The sequence below is a fragment of the Pipistrellus hanaki genome (assembly GCF_964339955.1).
Source record: "Pipistrellus hanaki genome assembly, chromosome: 8".
NCBI classification, from domain to species: Eukaryota; Metazoa; Chordata; class Mammalia; order Chiroptera; family Vespertilionidae; genus Pipistrellus; species Pipistrellus hanaki.
The window spans coordinates 75,357,583-75,383,571 of NC_140510.1; the positions used below are offsets into that span (position 1 = coordinate 75,357,583).

The window sequence follows — 25,989 nt, forward strand, 5'->3', positions numbered from 1 at the left end:
GCCTCAAAGCTCACACTGCCTTCAGAAATACAGAAATGTCCAACCTTATCCAACAGACCACCTGCAGAGAGAGCAGAGTCTGTGGGCCTGGGAGGGAGCTGTCTGTGCTCAGCCTGTGGTTCCTCCTCTGGGCACTAACGGGGTGTGGACCTCACCAGGAAGAAAAATCAATGGAGTCCCCTTCCCCCATTGTTTTGAATTTTGGTGGATCTGTGTGTGGCAAAAGCCTCACGAAATTTCACCACCTGCACCATTCTTAACTCAGAGAAGTAGAAATAAGGTCGCTTATTCTGCCTGAAGGTTTGTCCCCCTCTGGCTACCCTCTCTGCCCATCACCATGGTTTGGTTTCTATAAATTTCGGATGCTCTTCTTTAAAGCAATGACGAGAGAGAGAGAAAGAGAGAGAGACAGAGAGAGAGAGAGAGAGAGAGAGAGAGAGAGAGAGAGAGAGAGAGAGGGAGAGAGAGAGGGAGAGAGAGAGAGAGAGAGGAGAGAGAGAGAGAGAATGAGTATAAGACATTATTTACAGAGGCATAAGACAAAGCAAAGCACTGCAGGAGAGCACAGGTAGTAGAGACAGAATGCCCACACCGGACAGGGAAGACAGGTTACTTTGAGGATGAGCAGGGCACCCTGTCACCCAGGCTTCCCCTGGGTGTTGGCTGAGGACCTAACACAGGGGTGTCAGAGCATGGAGAACGGGGCCTGAGAAATGGGGAGAGCGAGAGATGCGACTCCTGCTTGGGGCTGTGAGAAGAAAGTCCTGAAAGAGACCCAAGGAAGCTGAGGGACCTAAGTCTTGCCATCCCAACCTCCACTGGTGGCGCTGGCATCTTCTAGGCTCGCGTGGGGGGCAGTGGGTGGGCCTGGAGAAGGGGGATACAAGCCTTGGGGTGCTATGAGGGTTACCCAGGTCGGTCCCAGGATGTTTCCCCACGTGGGCAGCATACAGAATAGATCACTCCCCGAGGGCAGGTGTGCAAGCTAACTGCAATGATGGGTATCGTGCAGCTTGGCATGGGCTGCCCAGGCATCATGGAACCTGGGCCTGGTGTGACGTGGCTGGGGCAGGTGGGGCGGCAGCATCCTCTGCTGCATCAGAGGGTAGCAGGGGGGGGTGGGGGGGCACTACTGGTGAGGCATCATGCCCGGGTGCGGGGGGGGGGGGGCCCTCGGGCCAGCCCCCCTGGAGTGCTGGTGTCCCTGTGGAGGGTTCTGCCCACGCTGCTTTCAGCTGCTCCACGTGCAAGTCCTGGCGTTCAGCAAGCAGGTGCTGCCGCTGCTCTAAGCCTCCTTCTGTCCACGGTCCTTTCCGGCCCTGAAGTGTGATCTCCAGCTTCGTCACCCGTGTCTCAACCAGGAGAGCGGCCTTGGTCTTTCTCTTCCAGGGCAGCCAGGTGCGTGGCTTTGTGGCAGCTGAGGCAAGAGCAGCTGCAGTGGCTGCGGTTGCGGCTATGTTTCCTTCAGAAAGGTTCCGTTCTGCTCTGTTGTTCCCAATAACACTTCCTCTTTCTTGCCAAGTGTCACTGAGTTCCTTGTTCTCAGGCCTCCTTTTTCTGGGATTTGGTTGCCTCTGCCTCACTAACTTCACTATCCTCTTGGTATTTTTCGTTGTCTCAGTCTTGTGCTTTGTTAGCTTCATCCGTTTCATTTCCCCCTTTGTTTCTGCCTTTCCAGGCTGCCCACCATCAGGATCTGTTTCCATTTCCCCCTCTTCAGTTCCTTTAAGTCCTTCTGGCTCCTCAGGCTCAGGCCTGAGATGCAGCTGCCCTCCAGGCCATAGGTGGGATCCAGCTACTTCTTGTACTTTCTTGATATGCGCGTCAGCCAATTCCTGGGGTACCTCGTCCCCAATCCACGGAAACTCCTGTAAAGATGTTTTTGTTGCAGGAGATACCACACGGAGGGTCTATCCTGGATACCAGAAGGGCAGCAGTGCTCATGACTGGGTTTCCCGACTGACGAAGGGGGACAGGCTGGTAGGCCAGGGGCCCAGGGGAAGCATCTGAATCCTCAAGGGATGGGCCCTCAGTGGAAAGCCTCAAAAAGTGAAGGATGCATTCAGCATGTTCTGCCACTGTTCCAACCACCCTTGTACGTGTCCAGGGCCTTCAGGGGTAGTCAGTCTCCTACTCCTGGATGAGTAAATGTCAGTAGGGAGGCCACAGTTCTGCAAATCAGCTGGTTTTTCCTTGTCCTTCTCAGGACCTGAGGTGATTGTAGACGTAGAGGCACAAGCCCAGAGGGTGTATCAGTCAATGTGCTGAAGGGAGGAGTAGGAAAGACGTCCCATTACCATGGGCTGACTTTCTGGATCCACTGGGTGGTTAACAAACCCCCCACTGCTCTAGAAAGGCATGAACCCTCATCACAGCATACACATCTCCAGTCAAGGTTTAGGCGATTATGTGTCAATCATAAAATTTGGATATGCCAAGTATATCTCTGGAGTCTTGGATTTGTGTTTTTTTCCAATGAAAAACTCAGGAAGAGCATGTTGTTCAATCATGTGAATGTAGTTATAACCAAAACATGACCATAGGTGGGAATAGTAATGTGATTGGTCTTCTATGTCTCATTATCTTTACCAAGGTCAACTGCATGACTCTGATCACCTTTGAAGGGGTCTTCATCTTCCTTTCCTCTTGTTGTGACTGTTTCTTCATTCTGTTCATCCAGATCAGCTAAGTGCCTCGTTCATAGGTGTATTTTCACTATCTTTCTTTGGACTTACATTTTTTTTTTTTTTTTTGGAAGTACCACTTCTTCTATGTTGGGTATAGGTATTGGGTCTTCCATATCCTTGGTAAGATTTTCTTGGTTATCTTCCTCTTCTTTTTTTTTTAATATATTTTTATTGATTTTGTACAGAGAGGAAGGGAGAGAGATAGAGAGTTAGAAACATCAATGAGAGAGAGTCATCGATCAGCTGCCTCTTGCACACTCCCTACTGGGATATGCCCGCAACCAAGGTACATGCCCTTGACCTGAATCGAACCCAGGACCTTTCAGTCCCCAAGCCGACGCTCTATCCATTGAGCCAAACCGGTTTCGGCTATCTTCCTCTTTTTGATATCTGCATTTTCCCATAAAGATTAGCTGTTCTTTCTTTCCACTTTTCTTCTGTGAGTCTGTGGGTGTGGGAGGTGGAGAGGAAGGTGAATGTTGCCTCTTCAGAGCATTAACTAAGGCCTTTCTTTTCTTTTTTTCTTTTTTAATTTTATTGATTTCAGAGAGGAAGGAAGTGGGAGAGATAGAATCATCAATGATGAGAGAGAATCATTGATTGGCTGCCTCATGCACATCCTCCACTGGGGATTGAGCCTGCAATCCCAGGCATATATCCTTGACCGGAATCGAACCTGGGACTTTTCAGTCTGCAGGCTGACCCTCTATCCACTGAACCAAACTAGCTAGGGCTATATAAGGTCTTCTATCCCTTTTCTCTGGACTTCAGGCTGGTTCTTCACTCTTCATTGAAATTTGCTGTAAAAAACTCAGCAAATTGTGTTCTGTCCACCTCACAATCCTCCTCATTCATAGCATTCATTGAAAAAAACATTAGTGTCTTAAATCCATTTTGCATGAACCTCCCATGGATTTCTTGGAATTAGTAGATCTTCACTTTCCACATTAACAACATTATGGACCCAAGTGTCATAGCTGTCCGGATAAAACCCCTAATGTACTAACACCAGCTTGTCTTTTCTCTTCATGGGTCTCAATCACTCTTCATCTTCTTGTGAGGAAGGATACGGATAAATGTGGTGGGAAGCTTTTGACTTCTCATCAGTAAATGTCACCTGATGTCATTTGATGATATCTTTCAATTTGTTAGCCAACTTCAGATCAACGTCTGGAATTATGTAGATGTTGGGTCTGGTCAGACAATTGCTGTGTACCAATGTCTTTTTTTTAATTTATTTTTATTTTTTAATATATTTTTTATTGATTTTTTACAGAGAGGAAGGGAGAGAGATAGAGAGCTAGAAACGTCGACGAGAGAGAAACATCGACAGCTGCCTCTTGCACACCCCCTACTGGGGATGTGCCCGCAACCAACGTACATGCCCCTGACCAGAATCGAACCTGGGACCTTTCAGTCCGCAGACCGATGCTCTACCACTGAGCCAAACCGGTTTTGGCCGAATGTCTTTTTAAAAAATATATATATATTTTTAAATTGATTTCAGAGAGGAAAGGAGAGAGCCTACAACCTAGAACCTACAACCCCTACTTGGAATGATCGAGACTACAACCCAGGCATGTGCCCTTGGCAGGAATCAAACCTGGCACCCTTTAGTCTTCAGGCTGATGCATATCCACTGAGCCAGATGTTCATAAACATCTCAAGGTTATGATCCATTTGGGATGGATTCTGTAGATCAAACCTCCACTATTCCTGTTCATTTTTATACTAGAGGCGCATTGCACAAAGATTTGTACAATAGGCCTTCCTTCCCCTGGCTGCTGGCACCTGTTTGCCCCCAGCACCCAAGACCTTTGCTCTGGCCACCGCCTTCAGTCTTTGCTCCAGCTGGAGTGCTGCTCCTGTAGCTCCTTCTACCCCCCTCTCCCCCTCATAGCAGGAGTCTCACCCTGCCTGTCTACTCTACCTGGAATGTATTGCCCAGAGGCCTGGAGTGGCTGGTGGGCAAGGCCATCGCCATATTTGTCAGATTAAGTTGCATACTCACTCCTGATTGGCTGGTGGGTGTTGCAAAGTGATGGTCAATTTGCATATATCTCCTTTATTAGTGTAGATGTATAAACAGCCACAAGAATGTGACACAAGGTGCCTCCAGCTTTGAAATCCATAAAATATATGCCAGGATTTTGGTGAAGGCCGGGCTGGTGACACATTTCCTAAAGACACCTTCCTGGAAATGAAGAAGCTGCACCATAGCCTAGTCAGCATTTTATTGGTAGGTGCATTGGCATGAACATACTTTCTTGTAGTGCTTTGCCCAGCCAGACCTGCACCAAGCACACCAATTCATACTGTCTCTAGAATCTCCCAAAATTTGTTAGCTGGGTCCCCATGCTTCCATTGATAAATGTCCAGGCCCACTGCTGTCCCCTGGCTGCTGCCACCTGCTGCTGTGGCCATCATCGCCATTTGTCAGCCCCACCCCTGGCCTGCCCTGGCCCAGGCGGCGTTCCTGTTTGCACCTGCCAGTATATGTCTCTTTTATGCTGATTTCTTTGACTCCTTTGGCCAATGACATGGTGTTGTCATAAAAAAAAAAAAATGTACCCAAGCTTTCAGTCTGAGAATCATTGCATGAGCTTTGGTTTCTAAAGCTGGAGAGAAGGTAATCTAGGCCCAACTGAGAAGTGGAAAGTAGGTGTCTAACTTCTTGCCTGTTACTCTCATTTTGATGACTATAGAAGAGAGATGTGCTGTATGGGATAAACTGCTACTCAGTCACTCCTTTATAGGATGTGAAAAAGAGACTCAAGACTTCAATCCTAATTTCATAGGCATTTTAATTTAGTCTGTGTGTGTCACCATGTAGTTTAGCTGTGTTTATGTTTTCATTGCTAGAAGAGAGCCTGTACCATGGTGGATAATTTCTTACTTAACTTTGAGCTCCAACTTTATCTCTGCATCATCATTACTCTCATCCTTTTTGTGCGTCATCATCTTCGTTATCTTGGGGACTCTGACTGCCAAGGCAACCAGGTTAATGGTTCCTGATTAACAACCAGGTTAACATCAGAGTTACCCATTCTCTGTTCACTCTGACCTCTGATCTAATGCCGAGCCCCTTTCTACACTTTGTTGCCTCACAATCCACAGTGTAATGTATTGATTACTGCAGTAACTCCTATTCATCATCCACTCATTCACATAAGAATCTGAATTATTGACATGTCTTACATTTTAACAATGACAGACTTTCTTGCTAAGAACTTAGGTGGGTGTTTGACTTGAGCTTTTTGTTTCTTGCTGAGAAGATAACAGGCTGTGCTTTTCATTGCTGAGGGATACTTGACATGCGGTGAAGTGTCAGAATGTCACTGTGGCTGTGTTTGCAACTTCCATGTGACCTGATGACTTCCCTTGATATTGAGCACTACTAATAGCCAGGGTACATAGTTTAAGAACAGCTTTAGGAATGGGGGTCCAGGAGGGTTCCATTTCTGAGCCACAGACTCTATCCCATAAAGTGTGGTTGAGAGTGGGCACACATGAGGAGACTGTTTCTTTCAACTATGAGGCTCCTTTGGGGGCTAACACACAAGGTTCAGCCCAACCCTGCCCACCATCAGGGACAGGGATCTCTTTTCTAGTCGGGAAAGTTACTCTCAGCATCTCCATGTTTGTTTGTTTTTTGTTTTGTTTTTTGTAACAAAGATGTAGCTGCTTGCCCTTGGCTTTGGAAAGGCCATGTCTATTATTCTTTTTCTTTTCTTTTCTTTTCTTTTCTTTTCTTTTCTTTTCTTTTCTTTTCTTTTCTTTTCTTTTCTTTTCTTTTCTTTTCTTTTCTTTTTTCTTCTCTTCTCTTCTTTTTTTTTCTTTTTTTCTCCCTTCTTCTTCTTGTTCTTCTTCTTGTTCTTCTTCTTGTTTTTCTTGTTCTTGTTCTTCTTCTTGTTCTTGTTCTTGTTCTTGTTCTTGTTCTTCTTCTTCTTCTTGTTCTTGTTCTTGTTCTTGTTCTCTTCTTCTTCTTCTTCTTCTTCTTCTTCTTCTTCTTCTTCTCCTCCTCCTCCTCCTCCTCCTCCTCCTCCTCCTCCTCCTCCTCCTTCTTCTTCTTCCTTTCCTCCCCCTCCGCTTCCCCCACCCCCTTCTCTTCCTCCTCCTTCTTCTTTTCAAGCTCAAAAGCCAAAGCTACTGATCTTTCAAGGTAGGAGGATGTGACTAGGAGTTTTAAGTCTGTCACACTGTGGCACAGCTTTTCTAGGCCTTTGTTTTCTCATCTGATATATGAAGGGGTTGGACTTGAAGACATCACAGGTATATTTCTGGCTTAAAAAATGCTGCTTTAGTGGAATAAAAACTCTGGCTTTTATCAGCTCTATCAAGGCAACGCAACCACCCTCCCACTTTGTAGATGCTCTTACGCACGATCTGATAGAGAAATACGAAGAATTGCAAGCCAGCCATTTCTGAAATCTCCTGGAGAGATTGCAAACCTGGATCTGAGATACTAATATGCTTTGAAATGACTGCAAGAGTTTAAGGGACATATTGTCTTTGCACTCTCTCCCCCATTTTGTTATGTAATGTTGTTTCAACACATCAATTATTTTCAAACTTCTAGAAGATTTTGTATCTGCCAAGGTGGTTCGGAGCAGGGTTTTTTTTTTGTTGTTGTTTTTTTTTTGTTTGTTTTTTAAATAGAAGATTTAAGGAGAATGAGACAGACAGGATCAATGTATTCTCATCTTTTTTAGAGTTATTTTAAGTGAGGGGTCAGAATGATGGTGACTTCAGAGAAAAATATATTTCCCAAATTTGGTTACTGGTTTAAAATATACATTTAGAAAATAATATATTAATATAGGAAGTCCTTTGATACCTATGAGGTTTCTTTTTTATCTGTTAGCTGAATTGCCATCATGACATTTATGTAGAAAGCTATAAAATAATTTTTGATTCCTGTTCACCATCACCAAGCATAACCGAGCACCAATGACTTGTCCATCCTTTCTATCGCAGCTGCTACCCACAGTTCAGACCCCATGAGTGCAAATCAATACTATTACAACAGCCTCCAGTGAGTCTCCGCCTCCACTCTAGCCTTGCTCCAAATCATTACATTCTGCACAAATGTGCTAACATCCCAAAGGAGCATTTACCACTCTGTTCTGAACTCAGATATCTTTAATGTCTCCTATTGCTTTTCTAGTAAAATACACATTGACATTAAAGGCGCGCCCATCCTCACTTACTTCCTTGTTAAGTAAATGGGATACTCTGATAGTCTCCAGTAAACCCTTACACTCAAAGTTCTCTCCTTCATTTTAGCCTGTCTAGATTTGCCCCAGACTTCATATCCAGCTAAAGCCCAGCCTACTCAAAAGCCTCCAGACTCAGGTCATCTGGCAACATGGCCTCTTACGTGTGACTGTCAGTGAATCTCTATGGGGCTCATGCACCAGACATGGCTTTGGAGTATAGCTAATCGTGCCCCTGCCTTAGAATTTCTCCCAGAAGGAAAAGGCTGTGTGTTTTACATCTTCCCATCTCCCAAGAACCTAAAACATTAGGTCCCATTACTTATTTGCTGAATGAATGCATGACTTTGTCACAGTAGAAGTTAGAATGCCAAAGAACAATTTTCTGACACATCAAAATTTATTTTCGGAAAGTACTTATTGTTTTGATAATTTTTTCTCTCTTAAGAATTAATGGAAGATAGGACTGAGAAGGAGAAAGGGGTCAGATGGTCACATGTTGAAGAGTATCCTGCGTCTGAGCAGGAAATATACTCTGAGAGAAGTTATGGTAACTTCACCAGCTCTGTGGTCAGGTGGGAGGTGTTACTCTCTGCTAGGGAAACCAGTATTACCTTCACAAAATAATCACAAATATCATAGGGCAAAATAGCTGAAAATAGAAAGCTTTCATTTTCTTTGGTTTCTGCCTAACATATTGAATTCTGTACAATCAGAACTTAAAAATGGAATAAAAGTGAATAGGATTTTCCAACCTAATTTTTAAACTGCAAAAGAAACTCTGGGATGTGCTGAAATGAAACCCACAAAAGTTCTTGAGAGGTTCTGAAGGGAAGTCAGATTGTTAGCTAAATATCTACTATATATTTTCTATTGTGTCTTTAACTTCCCAATACAGATTTAAGTACTGAGTGCTGCCTACTCTACTCTCTGGTTTATCAGCCTCCATGTGGTATTGTATTTCTTTATGGTACTATGATAAAGAAAAGGAAATATGAAATATGGTAAATTAAACATGACAAGAAATGCAATTCACAAAGACTGAATTTAAGGATTTCCCCAAATGAGGTTTAGACTGAAAAGGGTCTTTATTATTGACAAATGTTCATGTTCAAACCCTTTTGTACACTTGGGCAAGCTGAAATGGAAGAGCTGCCATGGTATAATTATTGCTTGTAGATCTGAAAATAATTTACAAGAGATTTACAAGAGGCGTTTCATGTGACCATATTATTGGTAGGACTTATCTGGGATCCATCTATGCCCTTCAGGAAATCTTTGCAATGATAAGCAAAATGTTTTCTGTATGTGCATTAGAGGCACAAACTGTTTGGAGACATATTTTTTTCTAAATAGGACCATGGAATTAAGTCAATTTTGCTGAATTCACAAAGTTTGCTTTCTATTCATTCACGTTTCAAAACATTGCCCATAGAATCATTTATAAACAAACAAAAAAATAAAACCTTAGCCTTTCCACCATTTGTGTGATCTTGCTTAGAGAGTTATTTACTTAATTTGTTTTCCGTTGCCTTTCCTAGAAAACAGGGATTGGTATAGATTATCTCCAGCTTTCCCACAGCTGAGTACTTTTGGTAGGATAGGACTCCAGCAAAATGGTGGAGTAAGTGGAATTTATCTTGGTCCTGTTTCCCCCCACTCCATTTACTCCCCCCACTCAATAGTATTCTTCTTCCTAGCTCTCAATTTAGTTATGCTGTACCATACAATTATATCAAGCCCAACTTTTACAGGATCTAAAATCAATCACTGAAATTGTGTTGAAGTTTTGATGCAACCTGGCAGAGAGAAAATAACAATAGATTAGGAGGCATGAGGCATGAGCCAAGTCTTAAGGGTCACTTACTTGTTCTATAACATTGGGCAAGTCATTGACTTCACTGCCTGGTTTTTCCACATATAAAATGATCATAAAGATGAATACCTTGTCTATTTACTTCACATGTTAATATGGAGTTCATATGAGATAAAATAGGAGAAAATGCTTTGTAGCCTTATTTAATTACTTTTTTTTTTTTTTTTTGTAATTCTCTAGATATTCTCCCGTTGACTTTTAGAGAGGTGGAAGGGAAGGGGAGAAACACACACACAGAGAGAAACATTGATGTGAGAGAGACATATCGATTGGTTGTCTCCTGCACACACCCTGACCAGGGCCAGGAATTGAATATGCAATCGAGGTATATGCCCTTGTCAGGAATTTATCCCAGGACCCTTTAGTCTGAGGGCTGATGTTCTATCCACTGAGCCAAACTGTCTAGGGCTATGATTACTTAAGTCAATATGTAGATACCTTCAGGGTCAAGGTTCTTTCTCTAGTACTTGGAGTAACACCTTACAGATGGTTGGTTATCCACTCCACCTGTGCAGAGAGCTGATTTGGTTATTAATATAGTAATTGACCTATTTATAATAGATATAAGAGGAAGATTTTTGTTGTAATCAAGCTTTCTCTTTCACTCCATTCTCATGGAAGCACAAGCAACTTACAATTTTCCAGAAGTCAATTATAGCACAAGATTCACAGATTATCTGTGAGAAATCTTTTAGCTCTCAATGCCTTGCTCATAAGTAGTGGATAAGTACCTTCTTACCTCCAATCTACTCTCATGTTGTCTGTTGTCAAGGAGGAGTTGTGAGGGAAAGAGGTTTGAGGTTATTGCTTCCTGTCTCCACACCTTTAGCTGGTTTAGCTGAAGGAAAGACTTTGAAAAGCAAAGCACTAAATTCATCATCAAAACAACTTGTCAATTCAGTTATAGAAACGTCAGTCAAGGCATTTTTTTTGATACCATAAGCAAATATAATAGATGGGTTGACAATGTTTCTCTTTTAACCTAGTAGGTCTGACCTAAGTAGACTCACAAGAGGGAAAACCAAAATGGGGAGACAAAGAAATATGCCCCAAATGAAAGAATGATAGGAATGTTCAGAAAAAGAGCTAAACGAAATGAACAAGCAATTTATCAGACATAGAGTTAAAAAAAATGGCTATGAGGATGCTCAAGAAACTTACTGAGCACTTTCAAAATGAGATAGAAAACATAAAAAGGACAGAGAAACCAAAAAAAAAAAAAAGAAAAGAAAAAAAAAGAGAGAGAGAGAGGAGAGAGAGAGAGAACCAGCCAGAAATGAAGAATGCAAGGTGTAAATGAAGAACATACTAGATGGAATAAACAGTAGATTGGATGAAGCAGGGGATCGAATCAGTAATATGGATAACAAGCTAGCTGAAAATACACAATCAGAGGAGCAAAAAATGGAGGCTAAATAACATGTCACTAAACAATGAATGGATTAATAATGATATCAAGGAAGATACCAAAAGATACCTTGAAACAAATGAGAATACAAGAATCCCAAAATCATTGTGACATAGCAAAAGCAGTCCTAAGAGGGAAATTCATAGCATTACAGGCCTACCTCAAGAAACAAGAAAAATATCATATTAACAATTTAACTTTAATTTAAAGGAACTAGAAAAATGAGCAATAAACAAAGCCCAAAGTGAGTAGAAGAAAGGGAATAATAAAGATCAGAGCAGAAATAAATAAAATAGAGAAAAAAAAAGAAAAGAAAGAAACAAAAGATCAATGGAATCAGAGCTGGTTCTTTGAAAAGCTAAAAAAGATTGAACACTTCTAACATGACTCATCAAGAAAAAAAGACAGAGGACCCAAATAAATAAAATAAGAAATGATGAGAAGTAACAACTGACATCAAAGTAATACAAAGAAGTCTAAGAAAATATTACAACTATATGTCAACAAATTTGACAATCTAGATGAAATGGTTAAATTCATCAAACACACACACACACACACACACACACACACACACACAAGAAAACACACGCGCGCGCACACACACACACACACACACACACACACACACAAACAATCTTCTAAAGCTGAATCAGAAGGAATCAGAAAATCTGAATAGAGAAATTACAACTAATGAAATTGAAGCAGTCATCAAAAATCTCCCAACACACATAAGTCCTGGACTGGATGGTTTCACAGATGCATTTTACCAAACATTCAAGGAACTAACACCTATATTTTTCAGACTATTCCAAACAATTCAAGAGAAGGGGAAACTCCCAAGCTTATGTAGAGGCCAGCAATCAGATAAGAAGAATAAAAGGTATCCAAATTGGAAAGATGACATGAAATTGTATATAGAGAACCCTTAAGATTCCAAAGGGAAGGGAAAATACATTTACAGTATTTATCTAAAAACTCAGCATATAAACAGCATGTAAGTGGACTTGTGTAGTTTATAACCATATTGTTCCAGGATCAACTGAATATTTTAAAACACCATTTTGAAAATACTAGAATGTTATTTTCCACTTTATATATTACCTAGATCAGTTAAACTACAACTCTCTGAGAATCTTGTTTAGTTGAAAGTATCATGTCTGTAAAATTGAACTGAAAAGTTGCAGGAATTAATAGCTTTCAAATATTTTTTTTTTTGTAAATTAACTATATTTCTACAAGCTATTCTAAGATAATGGCCATTAATATAATGACAATGAGACCACTTTAATTCTAAGTACTCATTAATGATAGTGCCACAAAATTATTTAATTCCAGCTTATGTGTTTGCTAGTTTTTAAATTACAGATAATGATATCTCTTAGGGTAAATGAATGTGCTCAATTAACCATCAGTTTTCATTTATGTTTATTTTATACTTTCAAAATACAGCAGGTTCTACAATTTGAATAGCTTATTTTATGTGCTTCAATTCATTCAGCTTTTAATTTATATTTCCTTGAGACCCCTAGTTTTCAAGCCTTTTGAGAGTAAGGATCACATGTTACATTTCTTTATATATTGTTGTGAAAATAATAGGGTCTCATTAAGTAACCAATAAGTGATGGTGTGATCTTGCTGTATCATTATCCACAGCTAAGCCTAACAGCCATCTCATTAAATCCTTATTCAAAATGTGTGTCTCAACAATAAGTTTAGCTTCATTTATTATTCATTCAACAAATACTCTCTAAGAGCATTAGAAAGTAAACATGCAAAGAATCAGGACTGAAACCAAGATGGCAGCATAGGTGAACACCTAAACTGCTGCCTCGCACAACAATTTCAAAACTACAACTAAAGTATGAAACAGACATCATCCAGAACCACAGGAAGACTGGCTGAGTGGAAATTCTACAACTAGAGTGAAAGAGAAAAGCAGACTGAGACTCAGAGGAGCTGCAGGAGGCAGAGGTACTGAGGTGCACACACAGAGAGGACTGGCAACTGAGAGTGTGGCTGGCTTTCTCAAGGGGGAGGGAGACAAAAGCTCCTGACTGCACTGAACTCCAGTTCCGGGCGAGACTCTGGGGACCCAGACTCATTTGGAGAGAAACTGGACTGTCTGGCAGTGGGCAGAACTCGAGGGCGGCTTTCTCTCAGAGGTACTTGCAGTGATTACCATGGAACACTGAGACACAAGGGCCTATTAGGGCAGGCCTGATGGGAAACCAATGCTGCTCTGCCCTTAGTCTCAGCCCCATCCAAGCTGAGCACAGAGGCTTTTGCAAGTCTTGTCTCATAAGGGTGTCTCCAGCACAGAAGTTTTCCCTGCATAGACACAGCTGATCCTCACAGCCAGTTGGCCTGGAGGTCAAGTCCTCCCAGTGATACCAACAACAATCAAGGCTTACCTACAACAAGACTATGCACACAACCCACAAATGGGCACACCAAGAGTGTTCACCTCAGGTAACTGGGGAGGCTGAGCCACTAGGCCCTATAGGACACCTAGCACACAAGTCACTCTATCAACTTAGGAAAGCAGCCAAAATGTGGAGACAAAGAAAGATATCACAAATTAAAGAAATAGAGGGAAGCAAACTACTGGATACAGAGTTCAAAAACGCAGTTATAAGGTTTTTCAAGAATTTTCTAGAAAAGGCTGATAAATTTAGCGAGACTCTTGAGGATATGAAAAAGGACCAACTATAAGTTAAGCATACACTGACTGAAATAAAAAGATATTATACAGAGATCTAACAGCAGACTAAAAGATTGCAAGAATCAAGTCAAATATTTGAAATACAAAGAAGCAAAAAACACTCAACCAGAAAAGCAAAAAGCAAAAAGAATCCAAAAATATGAAGATAGTATAAGGAGCCTCTGGGACAACTTCAAGCATACCAACATTAGAATTATGGGGGTGCCAGAATTATGGGGGTGCCAAGCATACCAACATCAGAATTATGGGGGTGTCAGCTGATTTCTCAACAGAAACTATGCAGGCCAGTTGGGAGTGGCAAGAAATATTCAAAGTGATTAACAGCAAGAACCTACAACCAAGATTACTCTACCCAGCTATCATTTGAAGGGCAGATAAAGAGCTTCAAAGATAAGAAAAAACTAAAGGAGTTCATCACCACCAAACCAGTATTATATGAAGCGTTGAAAGGTATTCTTTAAGAAGAGGAAGAAGAAGAAAAAGGTAAAGATAAAAGTTATGAACAACAAATACATATCTATCAACAAGTTAATCTAAAAATCAAGTGAATAAAAAAATCTGATGAACATAATAAATTGGTGAATTTAATAGAATTAGGGGCATAGAAAGGGAGTGGACTGACAATTCTCAGGGGGAAAGGGGTGTGGGGGGTTCTGGAAGATACTGGACAAAAATTGTATACCTATGGATGAGGACAGTGGGGGGGGGTAAGGGCAGAAGGAGGGGTGGGAACTGGATGGAGGGGAAAAAAGAGGAACAATTGTAATAATCAGAATAATAAAGATTTATTAAATTAAAAAAAAAAGAATAAAAAGTTCAAGCTTTCTTGATAGGAAAAATCCAACTTGTTTTTTTCTGTGGTTTTGTTTTGCTTGGCCTTTTTCTGTGAGTACTTAGAAGAAATCATTGGGCAGGTCCTGATGGGAAGAATCAACGCCAGCGAGCAATGCCAGCATCTCCCTCTTTCACAGGAAGTTTGGGTTAGGCATTTGTATTTCTGTTTACTGAGCCCTCCAGGAATTGTGTTTCTGTTACTAATTATTTGGATTCTGTTATAATGGGCATTCAAATTCTTCCTGATTTAACTTTGAGAGCTGATATAAGAAAAAAAGATGAGACTAGGATTCCTTTGCAGAAAATTTTAAAAAGGAGGACTTGGTCAGGGAAACTGAGTAAGGCTGGAGAGAAACCTTAGATCAGTGTTTCCCAAAGTGTGGTATGCGTACCCCCAGGGGTACGGGAAGAGTTTGGTGAGGGTACGCGTTGCACCGGAGTTTGGTGGGGATATGCACTGCACCGCACTTAGCTGCACCTAATTCTACGTTCTCATGAGTACGAGGGGTACTCAGTGTTACGAAAATTATAGAAGGGGTACACATATGTCAAAAGTTTGGGAAACACTGCCTGGCACCCACAGAGAGAAGGAGGGATTGAAAGGAGAGGAAGGGAAGAAAAACAATGTTACTGTACTCCATAGCATCTATTGTATATACTCCAGTAGTTTGCTTAATATGTTTTGTCTAGCTAAGAGTGTGACACTTTCCCAAGATGCATGTAGGAGATCTGTTTATTTTGTTAATTGTTTTATTTTGATTTTAGAAAAAAAAAGTCTTTATACCCTGTTCTAAACAAGTGATTTTCCTCCTCCAGAAAACAAGATTTTGGTGAAACAATCACCCATGCTTGTGGTGTACAACAATGCTGTCAACCTTAGCTGCAAGTATACCTACAACCTCTTTTCAAAGGAATTCCGGGCATCTCTTTATAAGGGAGCAGATAGTGCTGTGGAAGTCTGTGTTGTGAGTGGCAACTACTCCCATCAGCTTAAGTTTCGCCCAAAACCAGGATTCCACTGTGATGGGAAATTGGGCAACGAAACAGTGACATTCCACCTCTGGAACTTGTTTGTTAACCAAACAGACATTTACTTCTGCAAAATAGAAGTCATGTATCCTCCTCCATACATAGACAATGAGAAGAGCAATGGAACCATTATCCATGTGAAAGGTAACATGCCACTCTACAAATGTTCCACTTTGAAGAAATGGTTTTCAACTGTAGCCTTGAAAACTAGGTCCTGATGAGTAGTGGGATTGGATAAATCCCCAAGAGTATAGACCACATAGAGGATGTCTGCACATTCTAAGCTTGTGATATTTTGCATATTTTGGTCCCTCTCACATCCTATATAATAATCCTATATAATAAAGGGTTAATATGAAAATTGACCATCTCTCTAACACACACAAGATGGCCAACCCCATGTGGTCAAGGATGGCTGCCCCCCATATGGACACAAGATGGTCAGCAGGAGAGGGCAGTTACAGGCAATCAGACTGGCAGGGAATGGTAGTTAGGGGCAACCAGGCCTACAGGGGAGGACAGTTAGGGGCAATCGGGCCAGCAGGGGAGCAGTTAGGCGTTGATCAGGCTAGCAGGGGAATGGTTAGGGGGTGATCAGGCTGGCAGGAAAAAGCAGTAAGGGGTAATCAGGCAGGCAGGCAGGTGAGTGGTTGGGAGCCAGCAGTCCTGTATTGTGAGAGGGATGTCCTATTGATTGTTTAGTCCCAATCCCAGTAGGTATGATTGAGAACCCATGGCTATGGCTGCCCAACCTCACTCAGCACCAAGATTGTATGTAGTAAGTACGGGCCTACCGGGATTGGGCCTAAATGGGTAGTCGAATATCCCTTGAGGGGTCCCAGATTGGAGAGGGTGCAAGCTGAGCTGAGGGAACACCACCCCGCCCCCATGAATTTCGTGCACCGGGCCTCTAGTTCTTCCATAAAGTTCAGAAGGAAGAAAATGTATTCAAGCTTTGCTCCCATGTCATTTAATGCACTCTATTCTATTTTTCAGAGAATCATCATTGTCCAGCTCACCCAACTCCTGAGTCTTCTAAGCCATTTTGGGCACTGGTGGTTGCTGTTGGAGTCTTGGCTTTGTATAGCTTGCTAGTAACAGTGGTTCTTTTTACTTACTGGGTAAGAGAAGCAGCACTGCTTTCATGCAAACTTTTCTGCCACATGTGATCTGATCAGATTTAAGAATTTTGCCTATGTAGTGTATTTTCTGTTTAACATGTGATATTTATTAGATCCTTTTCCCTTGCTGGATTGAAGTAGGTTCTCTTTTAGCCTGTCCAACTTATTCTGAGATAAAAATCTGACAGGCATTCTATTTTCCAGAAGGCACTGGTTAGGTGGCCAAACAGAATAAAAAGCTAAATGGTTAAATAAGGGTGGGGTACTAAGGGCCATTACTTTTTTTTTTTTCCCCTCCCCATTTGCAGTATCATTATGACATATAAAATAGTTTTAATGTACATATGTATAAAAAATCTAAGCAACTTGGGAATCTAGACAACTGAAGTCAATGAAGAACTTTGGCTCGGTGAAAAATCATGAGAAATTTGGCTATTGAAATGATGCATTCAAACCTAGCAAAGAAACTAGGTCTGTTTTTCTGACTCATATTTTTATCTCCTCAGAGGCAGTTGAATTTTGTGAGACCAACCATGGTACTGTCATTATGAAACTATAATGAGAATTAGACTTTTCTGAGCTCTCATCACTGAATTGGAGTTTAACAAATTTGCAAACTTCATGCCTAAATTTGGTGCATTTTTTTTTAACCTACTTCAGCATTGAATTTTTTGCTGAGGTTTGAGGATATCATGATATCAAGCATCCACTAAGTATCCTGATGATCATATCTACTATTAAGAAGGGAACCTCCTTATCAAGGATCTTTTCCCACTTGGGGACTTCCTGTTCTTATATACACATTCTTCTTATATAGAATAATCATGTATTGATTTCATTTTGTCTTTGAAATGTTTTCTGAAAGTTATATGCATGTATGAGTCGTTCACTCTTTCAACAAGAAAAGTATGCACCTCTTGGATAAAGGACTATTTCTCTTTATATTTGCCATCTACCTAGGATTAAGCACATTTAATACTTAGTGATGCTTAACCTCATAACCTCCTTTGAAGCCAAACTAAAGACTCAAATAAACAGGTCTGAAGTATAACACCCATCTTCAAGCCATACTCCATTTAGCTAAAGCAGACATAGGGAAGAGATTTTGGGTAGCCATGCCATAGGTAGCCATCATACTTATTACATATAGTCTTGGTGCTGGGTGAGGTTGGGCAGCCATGGGTTCACCATCACACCAATGATAGACACAACTTGGGCTGCTCTCACTCTCTTGTTGGCCTGTTCCCAAAGTTTCCCTCCCTATTGTTCCCCACATACTTCTCCCATTTTAGAAGATCCTTGGGGTATTCTGAACACTGTTCATGCTGCCTATTGCCCAGTCTCTACCTTCTTCAGGGGAGGGAATAAAGTGGCTGCTTGTTCCTGGAAATCCTTTATACTAGATATCATCTTGAGAATTTGCCTGCCAGTCTTGCCTTCTTCAAGTTGCCTGAGCCTGATGGGGGCTTTTTATGCAGTGAAATATCGCCTACGTTCTTCCTTTGATGTTAGCTCAGTCCCTTATCTTTCTGGATCCTTGTGTCTTCATTTAAGGTCCCTTCCAGCTTTGAACCACTGTGGTGTTTGCTAATGATTTTAGAATTTAGACTCTTAATTCTTTGTGTGTGTGTTTTTTTCCCTGATCCCATAGGGAATTTCAATGTCTTAATTTAAAAGTCAGGTGTAGTGGCTTTTTGGGTACCTTTCCAGGGCAAGTGCTCCCCTATAATATACTGACCTTGGACAATGTAATTCACTGACTTAGCAGGAAGTAGTTTTAGGAACTGCTTTAACTTTATATGGCCAGAAGGGTACTGATGAGCATTTAAAATTTATTGTTAATATGCATTAGAATATCAGTTACTATAATCAGGCACTAACTTGCTAAGTGGCTCAAAACAACCAAAGGGACAAATTAGCTTCTCATTTTCAAGGAGTTTTAACAGTTTACTTTCAGTTTGGAAACAACATAGGCACTATGGTTTTTCTTTGGCAGTACAACTAATTCCCAGCGTGATTCATCTTGCTTTGTCTTAAAAATTTTTTTTTTTTTTTTTTTACTTTTTCTGTCTCACAGGATCCCTATGAACTGGGAAATTAAAGTGCTTTGTATATCTTATCATCTGTGGCCTCTTATAGTCAATTTGGTTACCCCATAACATATATCTATATTTCATAGTATAATTCAACATTTTCACCCTGGGCTCATCTTTTCTTGCAGCTGTTACTATTTAAGCAACTGGCACCTTGCTGAGCTAGGCAGCCAGGCTATTAGGGATCCTTAGAGTTTAGCCATTTCCTGGGTCCTTTTTTGGGATCCCATTTCTGGCTGGTCTGCACTGTACCTTGGTATAAATTGCTGTTTTCCGGAACTTCCTGAGGGCTTGTGACGTGCTACTGTAGGCAGTTCTAAGCTGAGTGGGTTTGGGGGAGCAGCTGCAGATTCTCAGTTCTTGACCTATTACTGACATTTGAATAAATAAAGAGTTCCCCTTGGCCAGGCTGCCACAGATCAGCACCTGCTACTCTCACTCAGTCCTTCATTTACTGAATTACCTTGTGTTATGCGACTGCTCCTAGGAAACAAATGGGTAAGGGCTGCAGGGGAGGGAAGGGAAAGGGAGGTGGGTTCCGAAATCATATATGGTATCATTAGCAGACATTTAATGGTAAAGGATCAGAGAGGTGACCTAGTCACACAGATACATCAGGTGAGTACTCTGCAAACATCTATGCACATGCTAGATGCACACGGACAATGTGGGTTCTGGATAGGGTTTTTCAGTCATGCATGTGTCATTTCCATCCTACTGTTGTTTAAAATTAGGGTGATAATGACTAAACCCACCATCTGATAACAGTGTGAGAGTAGGCATGGGAGTTATTGCAGCAGATCTTTCATAGACTTTGTGTGCAACCTGGAGAACCCAGAACCAAGACATCTTCATTGTTGGGCCTTCTCTACCAGTTGTAGTTTTTTTGAGGGGTATCTGGGGACAAAGACTATCATTTGGGAATCGGGCAAGGGGAATCTTCAAGGTTGGAATAAGCACTAAAATGCTTCCCAGGGTATAATCAGCAGCCTTCCACATTGATTTGGGAGCAGACATTTTCAGGTCCTGATTTCTGTCCTGCTGTAACCCTGTGCTCAAGAAAACTCCTGCCTTTCTTTTGTAGAAAGGATATAGAATCAAGATGTTTGAAGTGCAGCTTCCCTGATGCACTTGGTTTCCATGACTACCTCTCTCTGAACGAATCCTCCAATTATGTGTGTTTAACACTATCCTCTTCGTAGTTCCAGCTAAATAACTCATCCATCATCTCAAGTCCCAAATGACTAAAGCAGAATGTATAACTTCTTTCAAATACGCTTTTCCTACTGCCTTGCCTAATGCCTGTGGATGGAACACCATCCTTCTAGTCACCCAGGCTCAAGTCATCTGTCATCTTCTTGGGTATGAACAAGAAGGAGTCAAGCAGTCTCACGATACTCATGCTAATTTTATGATATGTGTTGTATCTATTGCTTCCTTTTCATTCCATTTTCATTTCATGACCAGATTCTAGATTAGAACGTCTCAGTCTTGGCGCTATTGACATTTTGGGCTGAATGATTCTTTGTTATTGGGGGGCTGCCCTGTGCAATGTAGACTATTTAGCAGCATCTTTGGCCTTTACCCACTCTAGATGCCATTAGCATTCTTCCCAGGTGTGACAACCCAAAATGTCTTCAGACATTGTCAAATGTCCTCTAGGACAGAGGATAAGGAGCTGGAGTTGACAAGGCAAGAAGGTTTGGCTTGGGCAACTCTATATATGTAGTGTCACTCACTAAGATGAGAAATCCTGGGAGAGGACCTGACTTTAGGAGAAGATTTTGAGGGTTTTTTATTGTTGTTGTTGTTTGTTTAATATTCAGCTGAAGATATTTTCCACTGACTTTTAGAGAGAGTGTAAGGGAGACAGAGAGACAGAGAGAACAATGACATGAGAGAAACACATTGATTGGTTGCCTCCTGTAAGCACCCTGACTGGGGCTGGGGCATCTGCAACTAAAGTACATGCCCTTGACTGGAATCAAACATGGGACCCTTCAATCTGCAGGCCAATGCTTTATCCACTGAGCCAAACTGGCTAGGGCTCTTTAGTTTTGTTTTAGATGTGTTGAGTTTAAAATGATTTGAAGTCTAGTCTAGAGATATAAATTCGGGTGAGTAGATGATAATTGAAGTTGTGAATGTTGATGAGATTGCCTAGGGTGAGGATGGAGTTAAGACGAGAAGGCCTAGGCCCTAGAACAAAGCTGTGCGGAACTCTAACACTGAATGGCTAGATACAAAAGGATGAGCTTGCAGAGGCCAGAAAGCACGGTCAGGGAGGCAGGATGAAAACCTGGATGGTTCCATCTCATAGACGGCAAAGTGGAAGAGTGATTCAAAAAGGAGAGAATAATCAATAATAAAGAATGCTGCTGAGAGTTCAAGAAAATGAGGTCTGAAAACATGTTACTTATATTTAGTAATGTGAAGGTCAGTGTTTTTTCAGTCTTTCGTTAACACTTATTCATGCCCCTGGGTGAAACACCCAGGTAGAAGTGCAAGGAAATAAGGCCAGAGCTGAAGTCATTTGCTTACTTATTTAAGCAGGAGTTCATATCATTCATGTCCAACTTTTCTACTTATGCATTAGGCCTATGTGCCAGGAAATAGGCATTTTTTTCCATAATAGAGAATTCTAAATCCAGAAAACTAGATGACTTTCTAATTTTAGAATTTTAAGGGTCTTCCCCCCCACCCCAAATATATAAATTTTACCATTCTATTGATCCAGAGAAGATGCTCCTTAATCCAAACTTTGCTAAAATTCTTGGAAGAATATCTCTTGCTCCAGGTTAATGAAGTATTATCTTACTTTTCTCACCCCTCGTAGAAATTCTTCTAGAGGGAGCTGAGCCTGAGGGCCAGGAAATGTAAATACATGTAATGAAATAGGAATATAACTAGTTGCCTAGATCTATCTTCCCATTTGGAATCCACTGCTATGAATTTATGATTCTATGAGTTTTATGATTACTCCAATCTCTGAAATGCTGAAGGTCCTCTCTGGTTAATTATGAAACACACACACACACACACACACACACACACACACAAAAGATTGTTAAGCAAATGACTAAAAAAGAAGATTGCAGCGGGGATGCTTGACCTTTGCAAAAGAGGAAGGACCTTCAAGAATATTTAAATGAGATATGTAAATGAGATATGCTTTTGAAATTCAGGTTAAATTACTTCTTTGAGAGTAACATTTCTCTAAAATACCTTCTCTGATTCAGATTTTTCAAGTTAATTTAGAAGAGTCCAAAGTAGTTAGGGTTGATTAGTCAAGATTCAAGTTCAAAGTGCTTAATGAATTCTGTTGTTAGGCTTCATGTGACAGTTCATGGTCTGAGTAGTTGCCTCCAAAGTCTTAGAAATGACATCTCTCTCCATGTATCTGGCCCTTCACGATGACACCTCTTTTTTCTGCAGATGAAGAGTAAGAGGAACAGGGTCCTTCAGAGTGACTACTTGAACATGACCCCTCGGAGGCTGGGGCCTACCCGCAGGCACTACCATCCCTATGCTCCATCGAGAGACTTTGCAGCCTACCGCTCCTGACATGGACCCCTATCCAGAAGCCAGCCGGCTGACACCTCTTCACCTGCTCCACACCACTGCTCTGGATAGGAAAGGACCGCCTCGTCTTCAGCCGGCCACCTCAGGCCCCTGTTGGGCCACAAGTGACAAATTTTCTTGACTGACTTGACCAAATAACATCATTTTTGAGAAGCCGAAATGAAGCTAAAGAATATTACTATTGCAGACTAAGTCTTGTAGTGCCACGACCAAATTGCAAACTCGCTATATATTTATTGACTTGATTGAGAGGCAGAAAATAAAAAGTGAGTGAATTGTTAGCCTTAAGATCTGCTTACAGTTTTACTCCTTTCTTACCCCACTGCACCGTGGTGGTCAAGTAAAGTGTGATATCGAAGGACTTTTTACTTTATTTTTCAATATGTTTTTATTGATTTTAGAGAGAGGAAGGGAGAAGGAGAGATAGAAATATCAATGATGAGAGAGAATCATTGATTGGCTGCCTCCTGCATGCCCCCTACTGGGGATCGAGCCTGCAACCTGAGCATGTGCCCTGACTGGGAATTGAACGGTGACCTCTGGTTCATAGGTCGAGGGTCAATCACTGAGCCACACTGGTGGGCTTAAAACTTTTTAGTTGGAGAAGAAAGGTTAAAAAAACATTCCTTTTTTGTTAAATGGGGGTTTAGGGTGGGGATAAGTTAGAGTAGGAGGGGAGGGGAGAGAGACCATTTTAAAACGTGAAAACACTGTCTTTCACTCATGAAACGAACCACTGAGCTCTTATTTAATGTTGTTTTCCTTTTAGTTTAGAAATACGTAGTCATTATCTTTGATGATTTCTGGTCATATTTAGTCATTTTGACCAATGGAATACCTTCAAAGCAATGCAAGTTAAACTGACTTGCTTTCCTTATTTCCTATGATGGAAATTCAATGTAATTTTCACAGTATGATTAAAAAAAATAAAGTAGTCTTCCCACACCAAGGAAGAATATGTTTGGAAATAAGGCCACTTGATGCTAAAATTATTTAAATATTATGAACATTCCAGTCAACTTCTATAGGGGCTTTTCTGTTCCATATATTCCAGGTTTGCCTAGCTGGTCTCTTTATTGTCTGCATGGGGATCTGAAGTGGAATGTTGAATGCACATCCATAGGGAAGTGATGATACTGTGAAAAAGGGATGTTAGCCTTCATTAGGGTGTGGGGAAGGAGAATAGAAAGGAATGACTTGATTCTTGTCATGTGCTGAGGAATATACTGGTGACAATTTTCCAGAAGATGGCAGGCGGCAGGAGCTCTCATGAAAGCTTTTCAGGATCTTAGGTGCTTTAGGGCAGTGTTTTTCAACCTTTTTTGGGCAAAGGCACACTTGTTTCATGAAAAAAATCACGAGGCACACCACCATTAGAAAATGTTAAAAAATTTAACTCTGTGCCTATATTGACTATATATAAAGTAATTCTCTTGAATAGGAATCAAATAAACACAAAGAAAGTATTTTATAATTATTTTATTATGAAATATTAAGTAAACAAAATAGTGAAAAATTATAAAATTCTTGTCTTGTCTGCACCTACGGCACACCAGGCAACATCTCGGTTGAAAAACGCTGCTTTAGGGCTCACAGCTCATTAGGGTTCAGGTGCCTGGAGGTCCATCAATGTGTGAAAAGTATTCTGGAATATGTCTTTTGAGACAGCATCAAAGTTCTCAAGATACCCTGTAAGGTCTGACCCTGGAATGACTATGGACATTTTTCTACCTCCAGTTTGGGTCAACTGGGGTGTGCCTGGGGACATTAGAGAATGGCTCTACTGCTGTCTTTATGGTTGTTCAGTGCTTCACTGTTAGAGGAGTCTAGGTTTTAGCAGCAGAGAGACCTGGTTCAGGTTCCATTGCTAGTTGGCCTCAGGCACATTGCTGTCTTTCTAAGACTCTGGTTCTTTAACTATAAAATAGAAATAATGATCACAAATATCTGTCCCTATATTGTAATTTCCTTGAGGACATGGCCCTAGTTTGTCTTTTTCTCTACTTGTTCCTGGCACTTAGTACCATGCCTGGCATGTAATTTTAGCCATTATTATTATTATTATTATTATTGCCATAGATATAAGTTATGTGTAACAATTACACTGGACAATGACCTAAGAAGGGAGAGAATATTATAACACAAATTTAAACCCATTATCCAGGAATGAGGTACTTATAAAATTTGAGAGCCTCTTAACTCCCACCATTATCCTGTTTCAGATTATTTTGGCTTGTAATGAAAATGGTACAGACTTCCACCTCACATTTTTATGTATATAAATAAGTTTCTTTAAATTTTTTGTGTGTGTTGTGGGGACAGATAAGAATATTATGATTCCAGACAGAAAATATTGTACTTTGGTTGATTTTTAAGTGGACTCCTTTTCCATTAATTTAATTGATCTGAAGAAGGCCAAGCCCAGCAGTATTTGAGTGACAAAGAACAGTTGAATTTAAGTTGGCAACTGTACCCTTTTGCCAGTCTCTTGGCAAACAGAGATCTGTAATCTAAGTTATCAGATTGGATTTAAAAATGATAGAGCTGTAGAATTTTTAGAAAGGGCAATGGCAAAACATAAATAAATAAAAAATAAAAATGGAAAGATTTGATCTTTGGCAATACCCAGTTTTATTTTCTGATGGGAAAAACAGGTTCACTAACGATGAATCACACTTCAGATTCTTCTTACTCACTTTGAACAGAACCAAAGTAGAAGTGTTAACAGGGAAGTCCTTTTTCACTATTAGTGTGAACCAAGAAATGGTTTAAAAACAGTGGTTGAAGCCATGCATTTACAGTTTCAGATACGGTACTTATGAAAAACAATGTCCTTTGCTGCTTTTATTCTAAGAGTTTTATCCTTGGTATTTCTGTAAGTTTTTTATTGTGAGCTTCCTTATTTTGGGCTGAGCATGCCAATTTAAAGAGGCCAAGTGTACATCATGTTCTATGTATTCAGTAATAAAATTACTGGACTCTCACGTGCCTGCTTTTTAATTTGTGCTTTAATGTTGACGTTCAGAGCAGATATGCTTCACCTTTGGCAACACAACTAGAGGAAACTTTCTATGTGTTTTTTAAATGTTTATTAAAAGGATTTAAATAAATCCTTTTCACAAATCTTTAGTTTTAGCCTTTTCAAAAAACCCATACTTTCAAATATTCTCACTTCAAGCAAGGTATATTTCTACCTTGGCTTCCGTTACAATTTCTCATCAAAACATTAGTTTATATCTCTGCGATGTCAGGCCGGGCTTACCTGCGCATTCTGTGTGATGTGACTCTCTCTCCTACAGGTCAATGAATACTTTCTGACAGATTGCTCCTCCACAGCAGACATGTTCCCTCTTCAGAACCTTTACCCATATATTTTGTTTCCTTCTAGAATGCCCTTCTCTAGTGAGCTACCTGGCTT

General features: G+C 40.8%; 1 protein-coding gene and 1 pseudogene across 2 annotated transcripts in view; one reads left to right on the plus strand and one right to left on the minus strand.

The window, feature by feature from the left end:
• The window catches only part of CD28 (CD28 molecule), a 34,213-nt gene extending 8,658 nt beyond the window's left edge, over window positions 1–25,555 (plus strand). Inside the window, 3 exon segments of the mRNA XM_084892484.1 lie at window positions 15,563–15,919; window positions 16,772–16,896; window positions 22,425–25,555. Coding sequence (XP_084748610.1) covers window positions 15,563–15,919; window positions 16,772–16,896; window positions 22,425–22,553 — 611 coding nt within the window. The 3' untranslated portion in view covers window positions 22,554–25,555.
• LOC311626895 (SWI/SNF complex subunit SMARCC1-like) lies at window positions 1,035–5,648 on the minus strand (annotated as a pseudogene). The gene is made up of 2 exons: window positions 5,624–5,648; window positions 1,035–2,835 (listed from the first exon to the last, which is right to left on the minus strand). The product of its transcript is annotated as an SWI/SNF complex subunit SMARCC1-like (transcript).
• Window positions 25,556–25,989: the final 434 nt, after the last annotated feature.